We start from the raw sequence: 24,021 nt of genomic DNA on the forward strand, positions 1-24,021 counted from the left end.
ACCAAGGGCAAGAGAGATGGGGAACAAAGATCACTTTTTAAAGACTACCAGACATTGCTTAGGAGGATCACTGGAACTCACCACAGCCACTGGATGGATCTCATTTTATTTAAGAACATTATAGGGAGAGTATTTATAATTTTTAAACAAAATGGGATTTTATTTTCTCCCCCTCAACTTCCCAATGAGTACCTCCTCCACGTTTTGTTTGTTTTTGTCTCCCTTTCTCTTTCATTTGTGTTTTTTTGTTCTCCTTAGATAGGACCAGTGGCACCTTTGCATCAATCCTCTCTGCTCCCAGTGGTAGTTAGGTTTTGGCCTAGCCTGGATACCTGAGGAATGAAGACCTCAGAAAAGCACTTTGTCTGATGGGGCCAATGTGAAATGCTGTAGCTGCGCTCTCAAGACTTGACTGGAAAATGCTATCATCCCCTTTTCCACTTGGGGGCTGAAGAGAGCTTCAGCACAGGCTCTTAGTGGCCCAGTCTCATAAAACATCTCCAGTCCTAACCATGTTTATCGGTGGGGCAGTTAAACCAATGATTAAAAAAAACAGGACTCCTTTAAACACCCCTCACCCAACTTTTAGCAGCTGAGTTGGAATAAAGCCACCCTTCCTCATCAATGGCAGAAGCAAGTTTGGGATAAGGGGGTGCTACAGGATCTTATATGACTTTACTTACCAGAGCAGCATGGTTTCAGTTCCAGCATTGCAGGTGGTATAAACTGGCAAGGACTATACCTATCTCATAGCTGGAGAAGAGCACTCTATCTACTTAACCCCTCCTTCCGTTTCCTCGGGTTTTCAGTTGCATCATACCTGCTGCTTTGGTGAAAAAAAAAATAATCTTCAAACCAGCAAGACAGTCTCCCATTTACCAGGGATCAACCTTGCAGTTGCTGTGCTCTCCAGCCTCAGCTCAGATGGTGCTGGACAGGACTGGGTTGAGTAAGTGTGCTCCAATGTCACTAGCCCTTCCTTTGTAGCAGATGTACTTGTCACTCCTTTGCTTTAACACTGTCTGCTGTTCTTCCTTTTGTCGAGCAGCCTTCAGCACTGCCTTGCCACTGTCCTTGGCTTTATATGAGACAGAGAGCAGTATGTGACTTTTCAGCTGGAATGGCTTCACAGTTTGCAGGAGGTTCCCTTGGAGTTTGGTGTTCTTGACTGGCACAGTTGCTAGAAGCAATGTCTAACAGTAAGCCTTTTTTTTTTCTCTCTCCTCTCTCCCTGGAGCAGAGAAGCTGTAGAACCAGATGAACAGTCTTTCTCATTCTTGTTGCTGTGGAAAGAATAGGATTCAGTTCATGCAGGGCCAGTGGTTCCTTCCAGGAAGGCTGTCCCTGTAAGGGGAATCCTTTCACCATGCTAAATCCAAGAATGGTACTGTGGGTTCTAGGTGTGACATACTGCTTTGCCCAAAATCCTTCAGCCAGTAGTAGCATCAGCTCTAAGCTAGCAGTTCTTCCTGAACTGTGGCTACAGCTCACTAGCTGCTGCTTCTACCATAGTGAACTTCAGCACCCTTGGAGCCTTTCTGTGGTTTGTAGAAATGCAAACTGTGGCCGATTTATCCATTTATCCTAGCATTTTATAGGATGAGACAGAGCCTGAACCACCAACGTGTCACCTGCTAATTCTTTTTAAAACGGGTAAAGCAAATACTCTCCAAGTAGACTCTGTGGATTGTCTCCCTCTGGAAGGAAGGAGGCTGGCATGTCCTGTTTTCCCTTGAAGGCTAGCTGGAGCAAAGGGGTAGTTTTGCTTGCTGTGGATTCAGAGGTTTTAGTGAGGTGTGGGATCAGGGCCCTCACAGGGCTTATTGCACAGTTCATTGGTATGAGCTTCAGCATATTATGTTCTTGGCATCTGCCTGGCTCTGAGCAGTCACTCCCTTGCCTGCTTTTTCAGGGGTTTGGGTGTTTTTGTACAGAAGAAAACATGCTGCTGCTTGTCTTGCCAGTTGCTCATAACTGTAACGTAATCATCCTTAGAAAGTTAGGGAAAAAATGGAGAAAGAGGGAAAAACAGAAGTGAATATAATTTAATGGAAAGACCAGTTTCTTTTCCTTAAGAAAAGGCTTTAGTTTTAAATTCATGCCTCTAGTATAAAAGTGACCCACAATCTACATGCTTTTTTCTAACTTCCACTTTAGTTTTAACACGCTGTCTGCAGTGAAGATCCCTGAGGAAGTATAGCTGGCACTGTATTGCTGTCACTTTTGAAAAACTTCCTTATATATAAAAAAGGGAACTGAAACTTGTCTCTAGCAATTCTCCCTCTCACTTTCTTCAAGGTTTGCTACATAGTTTAGCTGTGGTCAGCTGTTAGTGACTCTCTGTTCTCTATGATGTCAGTAGTTCTTTTGCTGAACTGAACAGAAACAAAGCTTGAATTTGTCATTGAAATTTTACAGCCTCTGCAGTCAGAGGCTTTCTAACACCCTGCGCTGAAGCGCTACGTTCACAAGTGGTCAGAACATCAGGTCTACTAGACAGCACTGCTGGAGTCCACTGAGCAGAACCTCCCAAAATTACTATTGGATGTTTATTAAATCTTTGCTTTCCAGAAACTAGGTCTTCAGTTGCTAGCAGTAGTGTCGGTGCAGAAGCATCAAAGCAAGCAGATTAGTGTAGCAGTAGCATCCATGCTACATCCCAGCTGGATGACTACTTTGCCTATTTTGCTATTCCTTGTAATTTTGCTTCTCTACGGCCTCTCTTGGCAGGTGACTACTACAAAAGAGAGAAAAACGAACAAAATGACTTCTCTATCCTAACCCTTCCTTGTTTTTGCTGCAAAGGAACTTTCCACCTGCACTCCTCTTTTCTAATAGACTTTTACTGTTGTCACATGGGGAAAATCCTAGATAAATGGGTACATAATATAAACAAACAGCTACAGCTTGGGCCATGAGGACTTGTTCAGTAGGCTGATTTTGGTTGGAACCAACTTCACTGAATCTTTCTGGGAGAAAACATAATTCAGGGTACAACAGTTAACTACATACATTTAAAATCCCCTCCTTGGCACTTAATAGTTGCTTTTTTAAAATACTAGCAGCTGGAAGAGAGACAGTTACTTGGTATATTTTGAATTAAAAGAGAGAGGAAAGCGTGGTATAAGGTAGGATATTGCTGATTACTGCAAAAATCCTCTTCTCCCCTTGAAGTACTTTGCCTTTATAGTGGTGCCTTTAATTTCTTTGGTGTGAAGACTCTGGTCAGTTGCTTGTGATCAGAGCCCAGGTTGAATGGTGGTTACAGTTACCACGTGTATGTATCTTGTGCCCTGGTAGACACAGTCTGGTAGGTTCCTCTCTAACACCCAAGTCGTAGCACAGCCATTGCAGATTCTCAGTTGGTACTTGCTTGAGTTTAAACAGGAGAGCAAGAGCTTCCTAGCTGCATTTTAAGTTGCACTAGAAATGTATAATCAAGTAATGAATTACTACTACTTGTACTATCTGGATTAGAGGGTAAATCTTGGGAGAGAAATAAAAGCTAGGTTTTCAGTTTGAACAAGAGATACCGTGCCAGACACTTAGAATCACACAAAAGTCTTCTTATGTTAAGCCAAGCTGCACAGAGCCAAAAGCCAATGAAGAACTATAATGGATATTAAGAGAAAGGCATTTTACTGAATTAGAGTTCAGATTTGTCTTAGAGACAAGCCAATACCTTATTTTCCAGCATATATGAAGCAGTTACTTCAATGTATGCTAGAGCTAATGGTCATGTCTGTCACAGGAGATGAGCTCACCTATCCAGCATCCTTAAGGGCAGAAGAAAGTTCCATCAGCTTTTCAAGGGAAAGTAGCTTACTGTACAGCTTATCCTCTAAAGCAGTGCTACTGTAATACTTCTTCCATTTTAAGAACTGCCAAAGTTAATGGGCAGAAAGCTAGGAGTAGCTGTGGCCCTCTTGGTGACAGACTACGCAAGGGACAGGCACGCTTTGCTCTGGGAGGAGGAAGGGCAAGAGCACTCTGTCCTGCTGTAAAAGTCTAGGTACAAAGCATGCATACTAACCCAAATTCTCTCATCACAGCTGTTACTTCTAGTTGCTGTCTCCTTCCTGCCTCCCTGCATCCCACCCAAAGCTAAGTGGTCTAGTGATCATGGGCAAAGACAACGCATATGTCTTTTGCAAGGGAGTGGAATGTACTGACTTCACAATGATACGTCTGTCCAAACCAGAGGGTACTAAATGCCTACGAACCAGGATTTCAGGTCCTGGTTAACGCAACATGCCATTCAAATGGGGATGTTTAATTATGGTTAAAACAAACAGGTGCCTTGGGCTGGCCCATCAGTAGATTGTTACCCTTCCTTTTTCTTTATGTTACAGTATTTTAAGCCCTTCTAGAATGGACTGTAAGATGAAGCCAGGAGAAGTGTTTTCATGAGTGGGACCTAGGATTCTACTCTTCCCTCCCATCTTGGAGTTCACACAAAGAAAGTTGCTGGTCTTGCTGTCAGACAGAAACATGAGAACTGAGTCTTCTCCTCAACACTGTAGATAGCAGGTTCAGCCCTTGCTTATTTTATGTAATGCTTTCCTTACACCTCCCCTTTCAATGCTGCACTTCAGAGGTCTAGAACCACTCCACTATGAACCACTGGAAGGCCTCTGAACTGTAGAGGAAGAGGAAAAATTACTTGAATGGTATTTATACAAGCTACTCAGCTTATGCTGATATATTTAAATATCAGCCTGTGTCTCAGATGATCCTTGGTACTTTAACATCAGAGCAGCATTAATAATACCAATACTTGGTTACCCTCAAGCAAGGAATTACATTGCAATGGGAGCTGTGCATCTGATACTGTGGAAGAGAATTAGTCATTGTCCCTGTAAAATGCTACAGATGAACCAGAAGCTAATTCTTATCATCTTGCCCCTTGCAGCAGGCTGGTTGTAGTTCTAACAGCTCTGATGTTTGCATCTTGCAGATGTGTGGTTGCTCCCATAGGCCTGTGGCTGTATAGAGAAACTGCTTACTAAAACATGGGTATTTTTAAATACAATTAAAGCTTACCTTTTTGAAATGGCTGCTGCCTTGTCTTTCCTGCCACTTGAGAAATAAAACATTGCTGATTTTATTACAGAAACATCAGCTTGAGGAAAAACTCAGTTGGTGAGAACTGCCCCTGACTCTGAATGAGCCAGTGGCTGCAGAGCAACATTCCAGGTGTCTCTGTGGCAAGCAAAAAGAGCAGAGCACAGCCAACATGTTCCTTGGAGAGTGACCCAGGGGTATGCTGGGCACTCTTAATTGCTGCAGATCAAAAGAAAGACAGCACAACACAGGCCACATCATCAGCCTAACTATTAAAAAGAACTAGCAGGCTTCTACTCCCCTAGATCTTAGCAAAGAAAGGGATGGGTGCCTCCCCCAAGAGCTTAGGTAATGAGTTTTTCCACACTATAGGCAAGGGAAGGACAGCATTCACCTTGGTTCCAGCATCACCCAGAAAACCAAACCTACTTCCCCTTTCAAACCATTTTTCCTTTAGCAAGTCCTCCAACAGCAGAGGATGCTGTTGCAGCAGCAAGCAGCCAGGATCCAGTCTTAACAAAGCTGCTGGAAGTCAATTCACTAACATCCTTATGATTACAGCAAAGAATCAACAGATGAACTTAGACTAGACCACGGTGTAACACAGGGACCACATACAAACAACAATCACATCAGAAAAATAAGCGTCTTTTTTTTTTTTTCTTCCAGTAAGCAAGGCAGAATCATGTGAACTTGTAAGTTATAATAAGAAGGGAAACAGATAACTTTGCCTAAGTCAATAATATTTCCTTTCAGCAATTAAAGTAGAGCTCTAAACAGCAACAAAACTAATTACAGTACTGGGCTCCAGGGATTGTAGGTTGTGTAAGGAGTCATGAGCACTGTTTACATTAAAGAGAAGAGCAACCAGACACAATGAATAAAAAAGTTACTTCAGTGCCCTTATTTGTGCTATACTACTTCAGGAATAAAAGGAATACTTACAAAAAAGACTCATTTGGCTTGTTAAAGAGTCGTTCCACATGTACTTCATACAGCTTTGGGTCAATGATGACATTTCCCAATCTGCTTCTGTATAACATACCTAAACTTGATCAAAAGAATATATTTCTACTATATTATTAACTGGAGCTCTGTGCTGTTGGATCTGGCAAGATGAAAAAAAACAACATAAATATCTTAACCAGATACATACGAGGAATTTTCAAACCTCCTCCAAAGCTTTGTATCACTGATCTCCAAGTTATTTTGTGATAGAGTAGATAACCAACCACTTGTTTTAATGTGGCAATTCCAACATTTCATAGACCTCCTTCACATTACTCTCCTAAAATAAATTTTTACAGGATCCCAGGTTTTGCAAGATTTATGCATAGGTAAAGTAGACCCAAACTCTTAAAACACGAGGACAAGTGTGCTTTCATTTTCCTTTTAATATACAAGTGCATTAAAGCATAGCATCTGACACACAGCACTCAGCCTGGAGTGCTGTAAATGGAGCAGTGATGACTTCTTTGGGGAAAAAAAAAAAGATGCCATCAAGTTAACATACATTTCTTAGAATGTTCATTTGCATTTATAACCCCTTTGAGACTAGCCACATCAGCTACTTCCAATGGAAGCACCTTGTGCATACAAATAGCTAAATGGCTTATTAGTCTCGTGGGGCTAATCAAGATAGAGAGGTCTCACATGCCTTGAGGAGACACTGGTAAGACTGGTAAACCACTGGCCCCTTTCACATGAATTCTCATTGTACTGCTGCATGGAGCATCTGCTCTCTCATTCTGGGATCACAGAAGAACCGGAGTTTCCGGGGTAATAGCTTCACCTCCACAGGCATAGCTTCATACTCCTCATTATCAATGCCAAAGGATCCCTCCGTGCCCTGTGTACAGATAACAGTGCTGATCAGGGTTAAACATCAAACAGATTATTTCAGCAATGCTTTCATACTGATACCTGGTTTTGCTAACAGACTACAGTTGAATACTTAGCTAAGTCTTAACCAAGACAATCCCCTCCCTATGCCTTCCAGCCCATTTGGTCTCAACAACACAGTGAGAACTATCCTTCACTGCACATAATATATTAAGAGTCTGTTGTGTAAGATGTTACCTCACTTAATTGCTAATCGGTGATAATTAATGCTAGGGAGCTTTAATGACTCACATTGTTTATACTGAAGGATTCTTTGCTATTGGAACAACAATTATATGCACTTAGATCTTTGTCTGCCAGTGGTGACACAAGCTCATCTGCAGAAGTGCCTGTTAAGTAACTCCTATTAAATCCACGTTACAAACACCTTTTGGTATTGTTTTACTATATTGATCTGAAACATGAGATGCAAAGTAATTAATGAGTCAGGAATTACTCAGCAGCAGAATTTTCTTGAGTGTTTTCTTTAATGCTGGTAAAGTCACCAGTGATTAAAACCATTCATCAAAATGGCAGGCTGACTTTGCCTAAACAAAATCTGGTGACTGCTTTGCATGCACTTGACTCAGGGTAGGGCTGTGTTACGTAGATACTCAAACTAGCCCCAAGTGAACTGGTACACTAGAACAGCACAGGTAAGAGAAAGTAGCACAGGTCCTGGAAGTCAGAGGTATAGCAGTCCACCTGGATCAACATATCCTACTCCTCTGCAAAGCTGGCAAGACTCATCCGAGCTGCCTCCAGTTCCTTCATGAGAGCTAGGTCAAGGAATTGAACAGCACTGCTTTGTGCCACACACACATGCTCTAAATGTCTTCACAGCAGGTGCAGTGTGAAGGGCTCATTTTATACCACAGCCCTTACTTATGGCTCAGCTTTACTTAGCCCAGCACTCCAGAGTATTCTTTCAGAATCACTGAAACAGCATCGTATGCTATGATACGAGCTTGATGCAAGTATTAGGATGGTGGCTAATTCTGACATCGTAATTCATGATTTTCACTTCACAGCCACAGTTTTTTTTCCACTTTTTGGTATGTTCTATTCTCTCTTAATATGAAATTCTTTTGCTGAATGGTAAATCACTTGAAGATAGAAATTATATACGAGATTGACTTCATGCCCTTGCAAAAACAAGAAATGGTCCTCCCCAAGGCTGCATGAACAGCCTCTTCCTTCTAAGAGGAAAAAAAAGACTTACTCTACAGCACAATCCCTTCTAGGATGAAATGTAGATGAGGAATTTGGTCTTGAATACTTAGGAGAAGGTATGCACATGCAATGCACCTGACTAAGAGACCCTTTACAACAACCACCACTGTCTACATAAAACGTCTGTCAGTATTTACTGGCAGAATGAAGTTTTCCATCTGGTTTACACACCACTTTCCAGTATGTGTCTCCTAGTCAGGGACCGAGTTGCCACACCGAGAAACTGAGTGTCTTACTGGCAGCATAATCAACCTCCCAGATTTGGAGTAGGGATTTCTTAATGTGCAGTGTCAAATGGCAGGAGGAAATAAATTGACAGAGTTTTCCAGCCCTCCCAGCTTCTCACCTCTGGAAGTTGCAAGATGCATCTGCTGGCTTGGATGCACTGACTCCCCTCAGGGCACGTATGCGGATCACGCATCTTCTGACTTCTGTTCAAACCAAAAAAAGAAGTCAGGTAAGGAGATGATTGTCTAGGAAATAGCCATCTTTAGGGATGACACCATTGTGGGGTGCTAAGTTACTATGTGTTTAGTAAACTTAGAGGTTATGGGTATATACAAATATTTATGGGTTTAACTGAGAAAGTAAAATAGACATTTCCTCTTCTGCTGCAGTCAATACATATAACAGTACACACTGACAACCTCCCACCACCTTCAGCTCTGAGGCTCACTGAATATATTTGAACATACAGGGTAGTTTTATGCTCCTCACTTACATGCTGAACTCTACAATTCCTGCATTCAGTGACTACCATCTCCTCATGTCCCATGCACCCACATAACTTCCCTGCAACCTAAGCAACCCTAAGCCAAAAAACCTGATAGAATTAAGAGTTACACTGATTCACTAAACTACTATCTAAAAAACCAAATGAACGAAACCCCCCTCTTCTCATATCAACACCACAGAATCACAGAATGTTGGGGATTGGAAGGGACCTTGGAAGATCATCTAGTCAAATCCCCCTGCCGGGGCAGGAACCTAAGCAAGATCACACAGGAAGGCGTCCAGGTGGGTTTTGAATGTCTCCAGAGAAGGAGACTCCACAACCTCCCTGGGCAGCCTGTCCCAGGGCTCTGTCACCCTCACTGTAAAGAAATTTCTTCTGAAGTTTAAGCGGAACCTCCTGTGTTCCAGCTCACACCCATGCTACACCAGTCAGCATGAAGTTTCTTGTTAGCTGCTTTTATATCATTCTTGTGAAGAAACACCCAGAACATTATCATTTTACCCATTCCAAATAATACACCCCTTTTTGTCAGTTACTCTCTCTCTTCTGGTGCCTGTGAGATTCTTATTTACATACTGTACTTAAAGAAGTGCTACTTTCCTACTTCTGTGGATGTCAAATGGGAGCACATAGAAGGCAGCTGGCCGTCTTACAAAGCTGGTTGTGTAACTGCCAAGTGGTCTTTTTCAAGACTTAGGCTGCTGTCCTGTCAGTGGATAAAGTGTTAAAAGAACAGTGCATTGCAACTCCTTTTCCCAATGTGTGCTGCTGCAGAGTAAGCACAAGCTCTTGGATAGACCGACCTGCCTCTAGCCTCCTGACTGGAAACACACATACCTTTCTGGCTGACCTTTGACAAAGGGTACACCACACCTTAGGCAGTAACCCCTCAGTCTGGGCCCCTCTCAGGACAGACAGCAACACACAGATAGCAAAGGGGACAGCAGAGAGTTAAAGCGTTATTACATCACAGCTCTCAAGCACGGCAAAATTATCACGGATTTCCTCCAACAGGCAATGCCAGCTGTCCTCAATTTTTCTGTGTATTCTGTAGACTGATATGAAAGAAGAGTGTATTTAAATATTGCCCAGGAACAGAAGTCACAAAAACATGTCAGAAACTCCCTGTACACCAAACCTTCTATGCTCTGAGTAATGCAAGCGTCTCTTAAAATCACAGAAAATCCCAGAGAAAGAACATGAGAAGAGAGGATTGAAACAGGAGCTGATAATCAAAGATGAATTAAAACTAAGACACCGAAGGAAAGGGCAGGGAAGGACAGAAGCAAGATTACCAGTGGAAAGTTTGTTTTTAATCAAATATGTATATACTAAAAGATTAATGAGTGAATGTGAGGGAATTAAACATCCTCCCAGCAATATAAACTATAAATCATTGATGGCATGCCATGCTGTCAGTTTATACAAACAAGCAGTAAGATTCCCTGCTTAAGGTTTAAGCTGCTCAAAGTTTGACACAGAAGGTGCCAGCTATTGCACTGAGGTGAGTGAGTAGATTTTTAGGTCCACTAAGATAAATGAGGGTCTACATAGATGCAATTATGTGGTCAAGAGAAGCTCAAAAAAGAGACAAGATGTGGATCTAAAGATCAATCAAAGGAGAATTCTGGTAGAAGCAAACAGACACAACTCCACTTGCAGTGATTGCCTCCCTAGTGACCCAGTATAAAAGGATCAGAAATAACTTCCACTTGATTCCACTCCTTACTCGAGACAAGACAGCAAAATGAAACAGAAGCAAGACCAAAGCCTAACAGCAACAGTTCCAATTGATTGTTTTATCCCACTCCACATGCTGAATTACAAAAATACAGGCAGAGAGAAAAGCAAAACACCTACTGCAGATAACATACACAATTTAAACCTAGTTCTCATATCCAGAAGCACCCCATATGAAATGATTCAGAGTAAGACTACCTTCTGCACTGTAGCTGGTAACTGTATTCATGCCCTAGAGTGACAATTCTCTATACCTTCATATACAGAATCTAAGCTGGCTATCATGATGTGGATTACCAGTGCTACACTTTCCATCCTCGCTCTCCTTTCCTCCAGCACTTCTTAGTAAGCATTACAATGTAAGCACCTGTTTTTCCCCCCACCTTATCTTAAACATCAGCTCTAAGCCCTGCTGCAGATGCTCTTGTTCACACAAATCTGATCCACAGCTAGAGGGCACTTTTATACACCTGAGATGACCTGCTCCTTTCTTTGAAATCCAACAGCAGTTGCCCTCCAGCACGCTGATGCACCCCTACACACCATCCACACACGCTGCCTGAGCCTGGATCCCACTGGATATGTGGTTTCCTCTGTGTGATACATCACTTCCAATTGCTCATGTCAGTGCCCTCTTCAACATTAAAAACCCCTTGATATCTGCACTGATTAAGGTATTTTCCCTAAAAACCTTTTCAAGCCCACAAATTCTGGTGGAGTTTAAAACTATGTATTAAAAAGAAAAAAAGGAAGTGCTGTTTCACACACTTCCAAAGCCAAACCCTGCTGGTGCTAGGCAATGGGGAACCTCTAATAATGGGCTTGATTCAAACCCAGCTGCCAAAGGGCATTGTGCACTGGAGAGCTTCTCTGAACACCCTGATTTTGCCTTGCAGAGACAGGGCACATTTTTTCTGTTCTGACTCCTCTCTGTAGGACTAACCAGTCCCTCCCACTGCTCCAATACCCCATACACCCCTCTTCCTCTTTCTTTGTTACCTACAGACTTTTGGGCACTATTTAATCAAAAGAGCTTGTTTCTTTGAACTTTGCTTGAACAGCAGCTCAAAGCTCTTGGTACTGCCTTTAATTAGCTCTAGCCAGCAGGGCATGTTAACTCTCATCAGAGACTTTTTCTGCATGACAGTGTAATTGCAGTAAGAAAACGTGACATACTGTTGTGTGAAGCATGTCCAGTCCACATGGGAGACATTATTTACAGTGAGTGTACACTCAAATATCCTTCCCATAAATCACATAAATTCATCCACATTTTTTTCTGCTAGCAAAGTGTCCAAGAACCCAGCATAGCATCTTCTTCGTCTCCCTCCTTTAAGAGGACAGATTCCTCTTGCTGCTAATGGGAAAACCTCTTCCTCCTTTCCTTCTGTAGCCTTCAAAGCAAAGATTTCAGTCTCAAGCAACCTATGGTCCACATGGCTCATACAATTTAAAAAGCAGTTGCAGGTGGCAACCTGACCTACTGTGTATGCATAGGTCCCGCACCCACTGAGGCTGGTGGGATGCTCAAATATGGGGCCTGCTGCTGCTATTAGTATCACAAACAAGACATACACGCAGGAATTATTAAGGTGATGACAAGCAAGTAAAAATAATTTCACTAGAGGGAGCTCTAAGACTAGAAAACAGAATTAGCACATCGAAGGGTAACACGCGGAAGAGCACTCTGGGATTTAGTAGGAAAATCAGCTGCCAGTAAAAACTGCACTGAAGATGCAGTGTATTTGCTAGTGGGACTGTGCAGAGGAGCTGGAAAAAGCAGCTCAGATTTGTTTCTGGTGAGAGCAGGAGGAACAAATGTACTACAAGACAACATTCTCAGCACAAATGAAGCAATATATGTTCACTCCTTCTCTACATGCTGCTTCTTCATACCTACAGTCATCTTACTCTATATGCTAACAACAATACATTTGCTTAAAGTCCCTGTTTAAATTCTCATCTTCCAAAAGTTCTTTCAGCTCAGACCTCATTTCTCACAAGAGTTATTGTGTGAAGGGAGCTGTTCACTTAGAAGCATGTCCTGTCTAATCAGAGTTCAAAAATTCCAGGTACCACTAGTAGAAACACACCAACTCTGTGACCCACCTTTCAATCCACTGAGCAGCTAGGGATAAAAGATTCTGGTGATAAATCTGTATGGCTGTCTACAAAATTCAGTTATGACAGTATTATCTAAGTAGTACCAACCAATAGCAATGTGGAAAAAGATGAAAGGTATAGCAAACTCAGAAGCTAAGAACTCCAGGTAGACTGCTCTGCCTTGTTTCCAGAGAGAGAATATTGGTAAGAATTTTAAAGAACGAAATCAGTAATCCTCATGAAGCATTACTGACTGGCATCCTTTGCAGTCCTCTGCTTCTCAGTTTTGCAGCATAAGAGAAAAACAATACACTTCTCAGAATTAGTGTTCCAACTCAGAGATTCTATCATCTTTCTGCAGCCTCCCTATACTCACCCTCTGCTTACAAACTGTCCTTTGCTGACAGTATCTGTTTCAATGCAAATATCCATGAAGTCTTCAGTGCGCTATGCAAAAAAAAAAAAAAAGGTCAGAAAGGAAATAGTTAACACTTCAAAATGCCACACACATGATACTGCAACAGGTCCACAAAATGCCCAGTCCTTTGTCCCATAAAAGGAGGCAGAAGATGCATTTCTGCATTTCATTTTTATTTCCACTCTCAACTTGAGATTTGATTTATAAATTATAGGTAGTAAATTATCACTGATGACTATTCAACAATAAACACTACAAGAAGTGAAATAACGGTTCACACGTTTGGCCTCTTGTTACTTACTAAAGACAGTAATAGCAGATCCCTTGGCTTTAACTTTCTGTTCACAAAGATTTCTAATCAATGAGTCTTTCATGACTTTAAGGAAAGATGCAACATTTGGCCACCAAACATTACAGTAGAAGAATTTTAAACAATAAGAATTGGAAGTCAAAGTGTTCTTGATATCATTCCTTTAAACTCCTTACTTAGCTTATTTTCTATTTACAGCCTTCCCTTAAAACAAATATACAATAAAGCTTTTGCCAGAAAAGCAACTTTAACTAAGATGCATTTTATTTTATTATTATTTATTGAATTAATGTAACATTTCTGTCCTGGCAAGGGTCCTAGTGCAGATGCAATCAAAATGACAAAAGTAAAAATAAATGTATCTATTAGTATAACTTGCTTTATTCATTTGCTGTGTCTGCAGAGGTAGGCTTGGCACTGTCTGAGCTGCACCTGTATGGCTTTATCAGCTTCTCTTCAAAAGGGCAGCCTAGGCATGAATCCCAGTTGAAACAGAAAGACAGGATTGGCTGGTGATACTCTGCAGATATGCCCTGATATCGGTATGAGAGCGCTGTTCAGCTTTGATAGCTACAGGGACAATGGCTTCAAGAGTGGGAGTTAAAAGCAGTTGTAAGGGGTCCCTATCTGTAGAAAAAAGACGCAGTATCAAGCTACTTCCAGCTCTAGAAACAGACAAGCCCTAACACAAACTTGTCCGTTTCTCTAGGCTATGCAAAAGACCTGAGAACCTTACATCGCTTCTTTGTTCAATACCAGTATTAAAGTGCATCTTCAAGGCATAAAGTCTGTGGCAAACAGATAGTTTTTCAGTTCTTGGTAGGTCTGTTTTCACTTTACATCACTGACTAATCCAGTTCAGCAACCAAACATGTTTTTTTCAAGGGCCACCTAGAAACCGCTAGAAAAAAACAAATACCCTGGTAGTCTCCATCTAGCTTCTACCATTAGGAGGACACCAGTGGTCCAAGTCATAAGCCACTGATAAAGAAGAAACTAAAATTTATGTGGTACATTTTAAGGAGAAAACAGGAGGAAACTTTAAGACCAGATTTGCCTGGGTTGTTTTGGGTTTTTTTTTGACTGATGCTGCAAACATAACACATCAATACGACACAAATTTTCTGGTTCTTAAAACCCTAAATTCTGAGCAAGAAACGCATTGCAGCAAGTTCAACGCCTCCTGTTAACCTGGGTGTAATGGCAGTGGTTTTCTGCAGCCATGAGGAGACATCAAGGGCAGCTCACCAGTACAGGATCACTGTGTTAGTGTTTTCCAGTAAAACTGAAGACTGACGTCTATCCAAATAGCTTTTACAGCAATAAAATTGCACCAAAACACAGACATAAGCCAAAGACAGGTTTTAAAACCATAAATGAACAGCATGAGTATGCCAAGAAGGTTATGACAGGAACAGTTCCCTTGCTCCCTTGGTTCTACTCTTCCACAACCACGTGCATTTCTTGTCCTTTAACTCAATGTAGCCCCTGTCCTTCCTCTTGTCACAGTTACTTTTACCTTTCTGCAAGCCAAAAGACAGAGAAAAAGCCACAATTCTAGGCAGACATTCAGGCTCACAGCTCCCTTTCAGCACTGGCTGATAAAACAGAATCACTCTCCAATGGGTCGAGGAGCGCCTATTTTGATGCCTTGTTTTCTCCTGGGCAATCCTAAAACTTCTGTTTGGCTAGTGAAACCTTCTTGTTACAAAAATTCTTCCTGATCCACTGCATCCCAGTTCTACATGAGTCCCCAGTGCTTTTACACTGGCTTTGCAACTGGCCCATTCCTTGATTTGGCCATGGGCCTCTCCTTGCACAAGGTAGTAAGTTTTATTTATATACACACAAGAATGGGAGTTTAGCAAGAAAGGAAAACTGTGAGCATGCAGCACTTGGAATTCAGTTATACTATGGTCTTACTGTCAGATCAAGCTGCCTGTTCCGAGTTGCAATGGAAAGCTCAATGGTGGATAGCTTCAGTTCTTCCCAGTCCTCTGGGGTTACCTCCTGGGGGATTTCTGCAAATCCAGAAGAGAAAATATCATTAAGTAGAATTTAATTATATAGATTATCATTTCACTGCTATGAAGCATGAAACATCAATCTGTAAAAATCACTCTGACCCATGCGACCAATAGCTTTGTTTCTTTCAAACATCAAAATCTTAAAAAAGGAAAAGCAATCTTGAGAGTATTGAAGGAAAGAAAGAAATGCCACCAGCATTCACACAGTAGCTGGAAAGACAGGGCAGCCCTGTGAGTCCTTATGCCCACGGATGAACAGATCTCCTGGGCTAGTACTACAGGAACACTTAGAAAACACATGAAGTGCTGACACCAAAAAAACAGGAATGCAATGTTCAAGATGCAGTGGTAAAATGTATTTTCTATAGGCAGAAACCCCAGGGTTCAGTTCTCATATAGAGGTCACTTAGTCCATGCTCTAAATCACCTCTGATAGCTAAGAAGGAAGGAGAAGGACTTTGCATCACTCCAGGATGCACAAAATACACGCTCCTCTAGCTTCTGTAGTCTGGCACATGCACTGCCTAGCTAACAACCCAACCCAAGAGAGGCCCACAAAGCACACAGAAGAAAATTTATGGTACAGGAATAAACTTCATGTGCTAAGGAAACTTAAAGCATCTGCGTGGCCCAAGTTTTATTGTTCTATTTTAAGTAAAATTTGTTGCTCTGTGTTAGCAACTCCCTCCACCCAGGAGAACAAGGGCTGCTCCTCTTTCATCAGCCCACTAAGAAGCCATTCTACAGGAGGAAGATTTCAAGAAGCTCACCTACAAGTGCCACAGACTTCCATGGAGGCTTCCATAGCAATGGCAAGCAACTGTGAGCCCAGGGAACACCCTAGGTTCTTTACAAATGCACTATTGTTTATGAGGCCACAAGCACTGACAACACTACTCTGTTCCACTTCTGGCAGATACCACTGTACCTATCTTGACAAAGTTACAGTTTTAATAAATAATAATAAATAATAATCATAATCACAATCACTAAAAAATGAGAGCAGAAAAGTAAAGCAGATCCCTACCCCCAATCTATCAGAGGAATAAAGCCTGCCTGTGAGCTTGCCAAAAGTCACATGCTTCACCTTTTGGAGGAGATGACCAGTATAACCAAAGTCGTCTGTAAAGCCTCACATACAAAGGAGGTCTGGATGGTTTCTCCTCTGGCTCTTCTGGAGGTCTCTCAGTTGGACCCAAATACATGAGATCAGCTTGATGTCTCTGAGGCCATTCCTTGGATTTACATGGAAAGGAGAGACAGAAGATAAAGGGCCTTTTGTTGAGCACCTACCTGTTTGTTCTGTTAGTCCTTCAGTCTATTTATTCCATGCTTCCAAGTACTCATGCAGAGCTACCCAGATCCCACCACTGCCTCAGCCTCCCTTATGGCTCTCCAGCCTCCAGATACCCATGAGATGACAGTTTTGCAACTTGGAAAAGATTATCCACAGCTCCTGAGTCTACTAATCTACTCCTGCCTCACACAGAAGTGTGGTATTTTCCCCCTCTATAAGCAGAGGGTAAAGGGATGGTTTTTTTGCTGCTGATGTGTGGCAGAATGACACGACTGCTTCTGGCTGGAGGGCACAACCAAAACCAGCAAGGTCAACATTAATGTTTGAAAGCACAATTGGTTTCTGCATGGCACAAAGGCAACCTCAAAGAGCAACTGCACAGCAGCATCTAGTGCAAACAGGCAAAGACTACGGTGCTGTGTGCAGCCAAGGGGCATGAAACCTGACAGGCCTTTGTTCTCCAGCAACTTAAAAAAATCAAGATCTGACCTTATAGTCTGGTGCTTACAGACAGCAATAAAACAGGTCTTAAGGCAAGTCAGGTGAGCTTTATAAAGCATCTGAGAGGAAAAACAAAGAAGAAAAAGAAAAGTAGTAACATGTTATTCTCGGTGATATTTCAGATTCCAGTGCCAGAAACTGATGGACTACAGAACCTTAGCTTATGAAATACTTTCAGGTGCTGACAAAGTTTATTTCCTCTCATTTTGTTTTAAAAATAATTTATGAAATGCTCAAAACAAAGGATTTATGGCAGGAATAATACGATCTTTTTAAAAATTTATATAATGAAACAACCCAGCCAAGAGCCCATATGTACTTAGTACAATTACTTTTCTATGCAGAAAACTTTAGAAGTAGTTTTGGATTATAGAGCACAGGTTGTTAAGCTAATTCACCTCACACCTCTGAGGGCAAGGAAAGATTCCACTATCACACATACATAATAAACAGGACAAACAGAAGTTGTATCAGTAGGGCAATACACAAACAGTATTAATGATTAAAGGGAGAAGCAGCAATGCAGTGCTAATTTAAGCCTGTCTATTTTAGAAGAGATGATAACACTCATAACAATGACCCTACCAATATCAGAGGTGAGCTCTTTCGTCTTACACTGTTTTCAGCTACAGGTCATCCCATTTCAAAGGACAGCTGCAGCAAAACCAGAAAAGATGACGTGCACAGCAGCAAAGACAAGCCAGGAAGAGATTAAGCTCAACAAGCTGGAGCCATTCCTTATAGAAATTAACAAAATGATAACAAAGGAGGCAATGAATACAACAATTAGGGGAGACCAGGTAGAAACTTTTCTATCTTAATAGCAGAAGAAGTGGGCACTTCTCTTTAACCTTCTGCAGGTTAAACAGATCTTTTTAATGTACAATGAATAGCTCACCAGTGAAATCCTTTGTCACTGCCACTAACTGAGGCTAAGCACTTAACAAAAGCGAGAAAGGGACTGAAATGAAGAATAGGTTTCCACCTAGAAAGCCAGCACACAGAATCATCACCTCAAGTTTCCTGGGGATGGGGGGTGGGGAAGGAAAAAAAATACTCTTTTTCATGGATGCATTACAATTTAACTCCCCTTCACAGCAGCTTCCTATAAAGGAAGCACTGGCACTACCACAGACAGCACGGCTGGGCGGCACAATCTGATCTGCTGTACCAGCTCCCGGGTATTTCCACAGCCTTTCATGAGGCTCCTTGTATGTTCAGAGAACAGGAAAAGCATGCGAATGAAAATGCCTCACCTTTCATGCAGGTCAAATTTTAATCTTTCCAGGATCAATTTTAAGCAACAGAGAAGTTTAAGGTGAGATAAAAGCTATTAATCTTCATCTTCATTAAACTACACATGGAAGCCTGATAATCAATGTGCATGAGCAGTCTAATTATAGCCACTTCTGCCAGATGAATAAATCAGAATTAAATGTTATCATAAGACAGACTGTTGAGAAAAGCTGACAGAGCACTATAACGGTTATCTTCAGCACCACTACTGATCTCCAGTTTCAAAGGTGGTTTCTGGCTCCCCCTGGTGATCTTGCAGCAACAGATCCTCAGTAAAGAATTTTTTAAGAATTCCTCTTGCCCTTCATCTCTCCACAAGTTAAGTCTATCAATAGGCAGGTTTTTTAACAAGTTTCACTCCCATTTTACATCGTTACCAGAACCTTTTACAAAAACTTGCAGATAAATTATGAAAAGCATAGTCAGTCTTTGCATTTCCCAACTACAAAACCACTTTCTTTGCAATTACTCTTTACCTTAAATGTACTGAAAAAGTGAGCTGCTTTGGTTTTCAGAGGTCCAAGGTACCAGTACCTGAAAAAAGAACACAGACAGAGCTTCTAAGATACTCAGGGGTTGATACTGGGAAAGGGAGAAATCTTGCATGAAGCCAGAGCACAGAGACTTTTTTGCCACTGAAGTTAGTTGCTCCTCTACAACATTCAGCTTTGTGATAACTGCAAAATAGTTTCAACACATCACCAGCAGCTTAGCAGTGACATCCCTTTCCTGAGTAACAGATCACCAAAATGCAGTATACAATCTTCACTACAGGCAGCGTGACATCTCAATAGCAGAATTTTATGTAGTTATGTGACACAACTGGGAACTTTTTAAAGGTCTGTGGTCTAACAGCTGGTGGGATGCATCTTCACAATATGTAATAAAGAATGTAGTTGGAGGAAACAAACAAAAAAAATAACAGCTTCAGTGACAGAAGAACAGAGCCAGCACACATCAATTTGCCCCAAAGGATTCTCAGACCAAAATAAATGTTTTACAGAATAAAAATCCTGCCAGCCATAAAGTATTGTCTAGAATCCAAAGATGTGACTAGGTCTAGGCAGACTTGGCACATATTTTCATCATTTGTCTTCCACCAAAGAAGGTCAACAAAACACACTAAAACACCATCAGCTCAAAAGTATTGCAGATTTAAGTATATCATTAACTACTACAGCATGCAACTGTCACACTGCTCCCATCAAGTCATGAAATTGTCTGTAAAATAATAAAACTTCAAAAACATAAAACAGCACCATGTCTCCATCAGGACATTGCTTAGCAGAGGGATAGTCAGGCAAATTTCCAGAACTGGGGCTTATGGCTCGGCTGCCTTCACAGTAGGTGCCTTCTTTTAAGTATCAGTTGTACTGGAATACACCAAAAGTTCATTTAGCCCAACAACCCATCTCTGACAGGGACCAAAAGTGGATGCTTAAGGAGAAGTATAAAAACAGGAGAAGCACACATGGTCTGTGTCCCAAGCACATTCTGACCACCCATTCATTTGTGGCTGAAGTGCTTTCCAAACTGGGCACATTTTCTGTGCATTCAAAAACATTAATGGAAAAGAAAGAGATTTGAAAATGTTCGTGCTGCTCCAAGTGCAAAAGGTCCTGTCACGCTTCCAGCACTGAGTCCAACAGACTCTTAGGAAAGGGAATGGCTGCAGGGAAAGATGTAAAGGCTGACACTAGGCAAAAACCAGTGCACATGCAGAAAGCGTAGTGACTGCGCAGAGGGGAGAGAAGTGCACTGCCTTAATCTTGGGGCTGCAATTAGCTGGAGAGCCTGCAGCATAGCCAAGTCAGCACCTACACAAGCTACCTAGCATGTCTCTTGCTTCGCAGGGACAAACACCCTGGCCATTTACTGCATCTCCCTCATTCCATATCACCTCTCAATCCTACTCTATTATCTGCCAGACTCCAGAGGTTCGCTGCCTCTTGGTTCCTGACAAGGACAGCTCATTCCCAAAACACATGGTATTTCCTTTATAGCTGTGTAACAGGGGCACGTGCTGCAATTCCTCCATAACAGTCTGAGACGTGAGCGGCTTTGGCCCAGCTGCCCCTTCACCAGATAATGCTAGTCATTTGACACACAGACAGTGGCATATTAAATGTCCATTTGGAGAAAGCCCAACAATTACTAGTTTAGCATTCAGAGAACATTCATCAGACAGCACAGTCCATGCCATTTCTGGCAGGAACCGAAGGGCACTTCTACCACATTTGATGTCCCTTGTTGGAATTGAGTTACAGAGTCTGCGTGCATCTTTTCATTGGCAACTGATGAAAAACAATGGCCAATTACTTTACTTAGAGTTTGCTCAAGGGAGAGCTCTTCCCACTGACACAACCTGAATAAAATTCCAGAAGTGAGCACCACAAGGCAAGCAGAGTAATGCTAAAAAGAACAGGTCAGCACCAAATCACTGTTTATTTCAAATGACATAAATGCTGAAATGTCTTACAACACTCCCATGTGTGCAACGCGAGACCTAACAGGAGTGGGTGCCTCTGCTTATCGAATGCCTACTCTCAAGAAAGACTTGTTTACAAGAGGATGGTAAGTCTTTTTAGGGAACAGATGCTAAAAAGGGTAGTGTTTCAAAAACCAGTATTTTCTTACTTGCTAACTTTAACTCCTGCATCTCTGTAAGATCCCCATCTTAAACCAGTCACTGCAAACACAGGCTGTTCCTTTTCTCCCTGTAAAGAGAGAAATAAACATTGCAAAATTGCTTTCTCTTACCTTGTTTCCAATTTTTTTGCAGCTAGAAAAATATCGTTTCTATATAAAAACTGATTTCTGATTAATCTCAAAGATTAAATTTCACAGAAGAGGTATGATAAATAGCTAACAGCAATAAAGCTAAGCAAAATTTAAGTGTTATATGTTCCATCTGCTCCCAGAGAGGAATGCAAGTGGTGAAGTTTTGAAGAGGTTGATTGAGTTTGCACACCCAGCAACAGCCGTTTCATTTTGTGGATATTGTCAGCTAAAAGCAAGGAGCTCTGCACAGTGACACTAAATTCTCACTGCAGAAATGTCCCTTCTACAACGTAACAGAAAAATAATATTCAAAAACCATACAAGGCATAGTCAAAGGTTTTCCCATTTCACATTTTTCAGTTTGTAAAAGAAAGCTATTAACTCCACAATACATATGAATACATTAAATCAGCTCGGACAGCTATTGTTATCTCTCACCATTTCTACAGAAAGATCAGTGTTATTAAGTTTTGTATTCATCAATATTCTCTGAGCCTCAAAAAAGATGTTCAGGCATTCTAGTGTTTTCTGCAGTTCAGACTACCTGATGCCATAGCATACAGTGGAGAAATGACTGCCACCAGAACTGCTGATACCATAAACCAAAATTCATGACAGTAGTACAGCAGAGAAAGAGCAGTCCATGGAAACAGAACATGAGAATAACCAAATTTTAGGAACATTGTGTGTCGAATAAGCAGATGCTTTTACCTTGATCTGTAAGACATCGAGTGGAACTGTCTCTCCCTTCAAAATGGCCAGTGTAGCATTGGTAATATGTCTGCAAAACAAACAGGAAAGAAGGAAAGGAAAACACAGGAAGGAAGGAAAAGAGTAAGAATTAAAATTACACTTTTCTTCAGCAAACCCCATTGTGGGTCCAGGTGAGGCTTTTTTGCAGCAAACACAACCACCCCAGGGAAAGAACTCTGACACAAAGTGCTGCATTTCCTTCAAATCAGAAAACTAAGTAGGTGGTTGCAAAGCCTGTGTCCTAACAAACAGCAAAAGACCTGAAAAGCTAAAGGAAGTTTTCAGCCTAAGCTTTTCAGAGATTCCTTCTTCTTCAGCTAATCCAGCATACCACATGCTAACTCTGTTACTTGCCATTTCAGATAAGGACCCAAATAATGGTTTTATTTTATTGGTGGCAAGTATAACAACCTTGGAGAGAAGGGGATGGTCATAGACTAATCTCAGTTCATGTGTCTGGGACTGAATTGTCTTAGTATGTTAATTTGCTTTGAAGTTTTCAATCAACATAAATCTAGCTATTAGCAGTGCTCATGTGGTTTTGGCCTCCACTAAATTGTGGACAGCAGCTGAAGTGCTTTCTCATTCCAAGCTGTAAGGCATGGCACCAAAGATTTTGTAACCAAAGTGTATAAGTTCATAAAGAAGTCCCTATGTTCAGACCTCAAAGCATATATTTCATTAAAACCCCTTCCTTGTTTTCAAATAGAATCATAGCATGTTATAGGTTGAAAGAGACCTTTAAGATCATCTAGTTCCAACGCCCCTGCCATCAGCAGGGACACCTTCCACTAGGCCAGGTTGCTCACAGCCTCATCCAACCTGGCCTTAAACACTTCCGGGGAGGGGGCATCCACAACTTCTCTGGGCAACCTGTTCGTGTGTCTCACCACCCTCACAGTGAAGAATTTCTTGCTAATATCTCATCTAAATCTACCCTCTTCCAGTTTAAACTCATTACTTCTCATCCTATCACTACCTGCCTTTGTAAAAAGTCGCTCCCCAGCATTCCTGTAGCCCCTTCAGGTACTGGAAGGCCACTATAAGATCTCCCTAGAGCCTCCTCTTCTCCAGGATGAACAGCCCCAACTCTCTCAGCCTGTAAGTTGGGTAAAATTTAAATGCCACATTTCACACATTTCCAGTACCTCAGCTGGACAGGGGAAAACCAAAACGAAACAAAACACAAAAAAATCAAAACACAAAACCAAATGCAGTTTTCAGATACAGCCCAATATTCAAGTGAATCAGAACGAGAAATTGCCCTTGGCTTCATCAAGGGAAGAACAGCTTCATTCTCTGTCTCGGTATTCTAAGCCTGTTCTTCCCTCAGCCCTTCTTTTCTCCTAACTCTTATCTTTCTGCAAGTCCTCTACAGTTCCTACACTCCAAAGGTAAGATCTGCTAGTGCTGATGGAACCAAAGCCCAAATATTTCTTTTTAAAATATAACCTCTCCACTTCTTAAGTCAGGTTCTGTTACTGGTGTGGGTTGTTAAGCAGCCTATTGACCAAATTCCTTTCAACTTCACCAATATGCTGCAGTCTCACCTGCACAGTTCATTACCTTGGGACAAGAAGATCATTAATTTCAAACAGCTTCTTTACAACCCAAACATAAATTATTATTTTAATCTTAGCTCCTGATACAGCCTTGTCCATCTCGCCGAGCTTCAAAGCACTCTGGTAGTTTTAATGAAGGATGTTATGCCATTTGGCTCATGGGTTTTATGGATGATGGATACCAGCAAGGGTTCCGCAAAGAAGAATGTTAATGAGTTACTGGGAGAACCAGAGTGAACAGATTTCAGGAGCAAGGAGAAATACATTCATTAGTATGAGAGGAGAGGAAGGAAAAAAATTAGAAATAAATGAAGTGTAG

The 24,021-nt window shown here is 41.5% G+C and overlaps 1 protein-coding gene across 1 annotated transcript in view; it reads right to left on the reverse strand.

The window, feature by feature from the left end:
* Window positions 1–6,447: 6,447 nt before the first annotated feature.
* Window positions 6,448–24,021, reverse strand: part of AGK (acylglycerol kinase) — a gene marked incomplete at its 5' end in the record, with an annotated part of 28,796 nt that continues 11,222 nt past the window's right edge. Inside the window, 8 exons of the mRNA XM_010169513.1 lie at window positions 6,448–6,913; window positions 8,525–8,609; window positions 13,134–13,204; window positions 15,409–15,506; window positions 16,600–16,747; window positions 19,083–19,140; window positions 21,244–21,323; window positions 22,099–22,168. Of these exons, the coding sequence (XP_010167815.1) occupies window positions 6,776–6,913; window positions 8,525–8,609; window positions 13,134–13,204; window positions 15,409–15,506; window positions 16,600–16,747; window positions 19,083–19,140; window positions 21,244–21,323; window positions 22,099–22,168 (748 nt within the window). The remainder of the gene's footprint in view (window positions 6,914–8,524; window positions 8,610–13,133; window positions 13,205–15,408; window positions 15,507–16,599; window positions 16,748–19,082; window positions 19,141–21,243; window positions 21,324–22,098; window positions 22,169–24,021) is intronic.

Source organism: Antrostomus carolinensis, unplaced genomic scaffold (genome assembly GCF_000700745.2).
Source record: "Antrostomus carolinensis isolate BGI_N321 unplaced genomic scaffold, ASM70074v2 scaffold24066, whole genome shotgun sequence".
NCBI classification, from domain to species: Eukaryota; Metazoa; Chordata; class Aves; order Caprimulgiformes; family Caprimulgidae; genus Antrostomus; species Antrostomus carolinensis.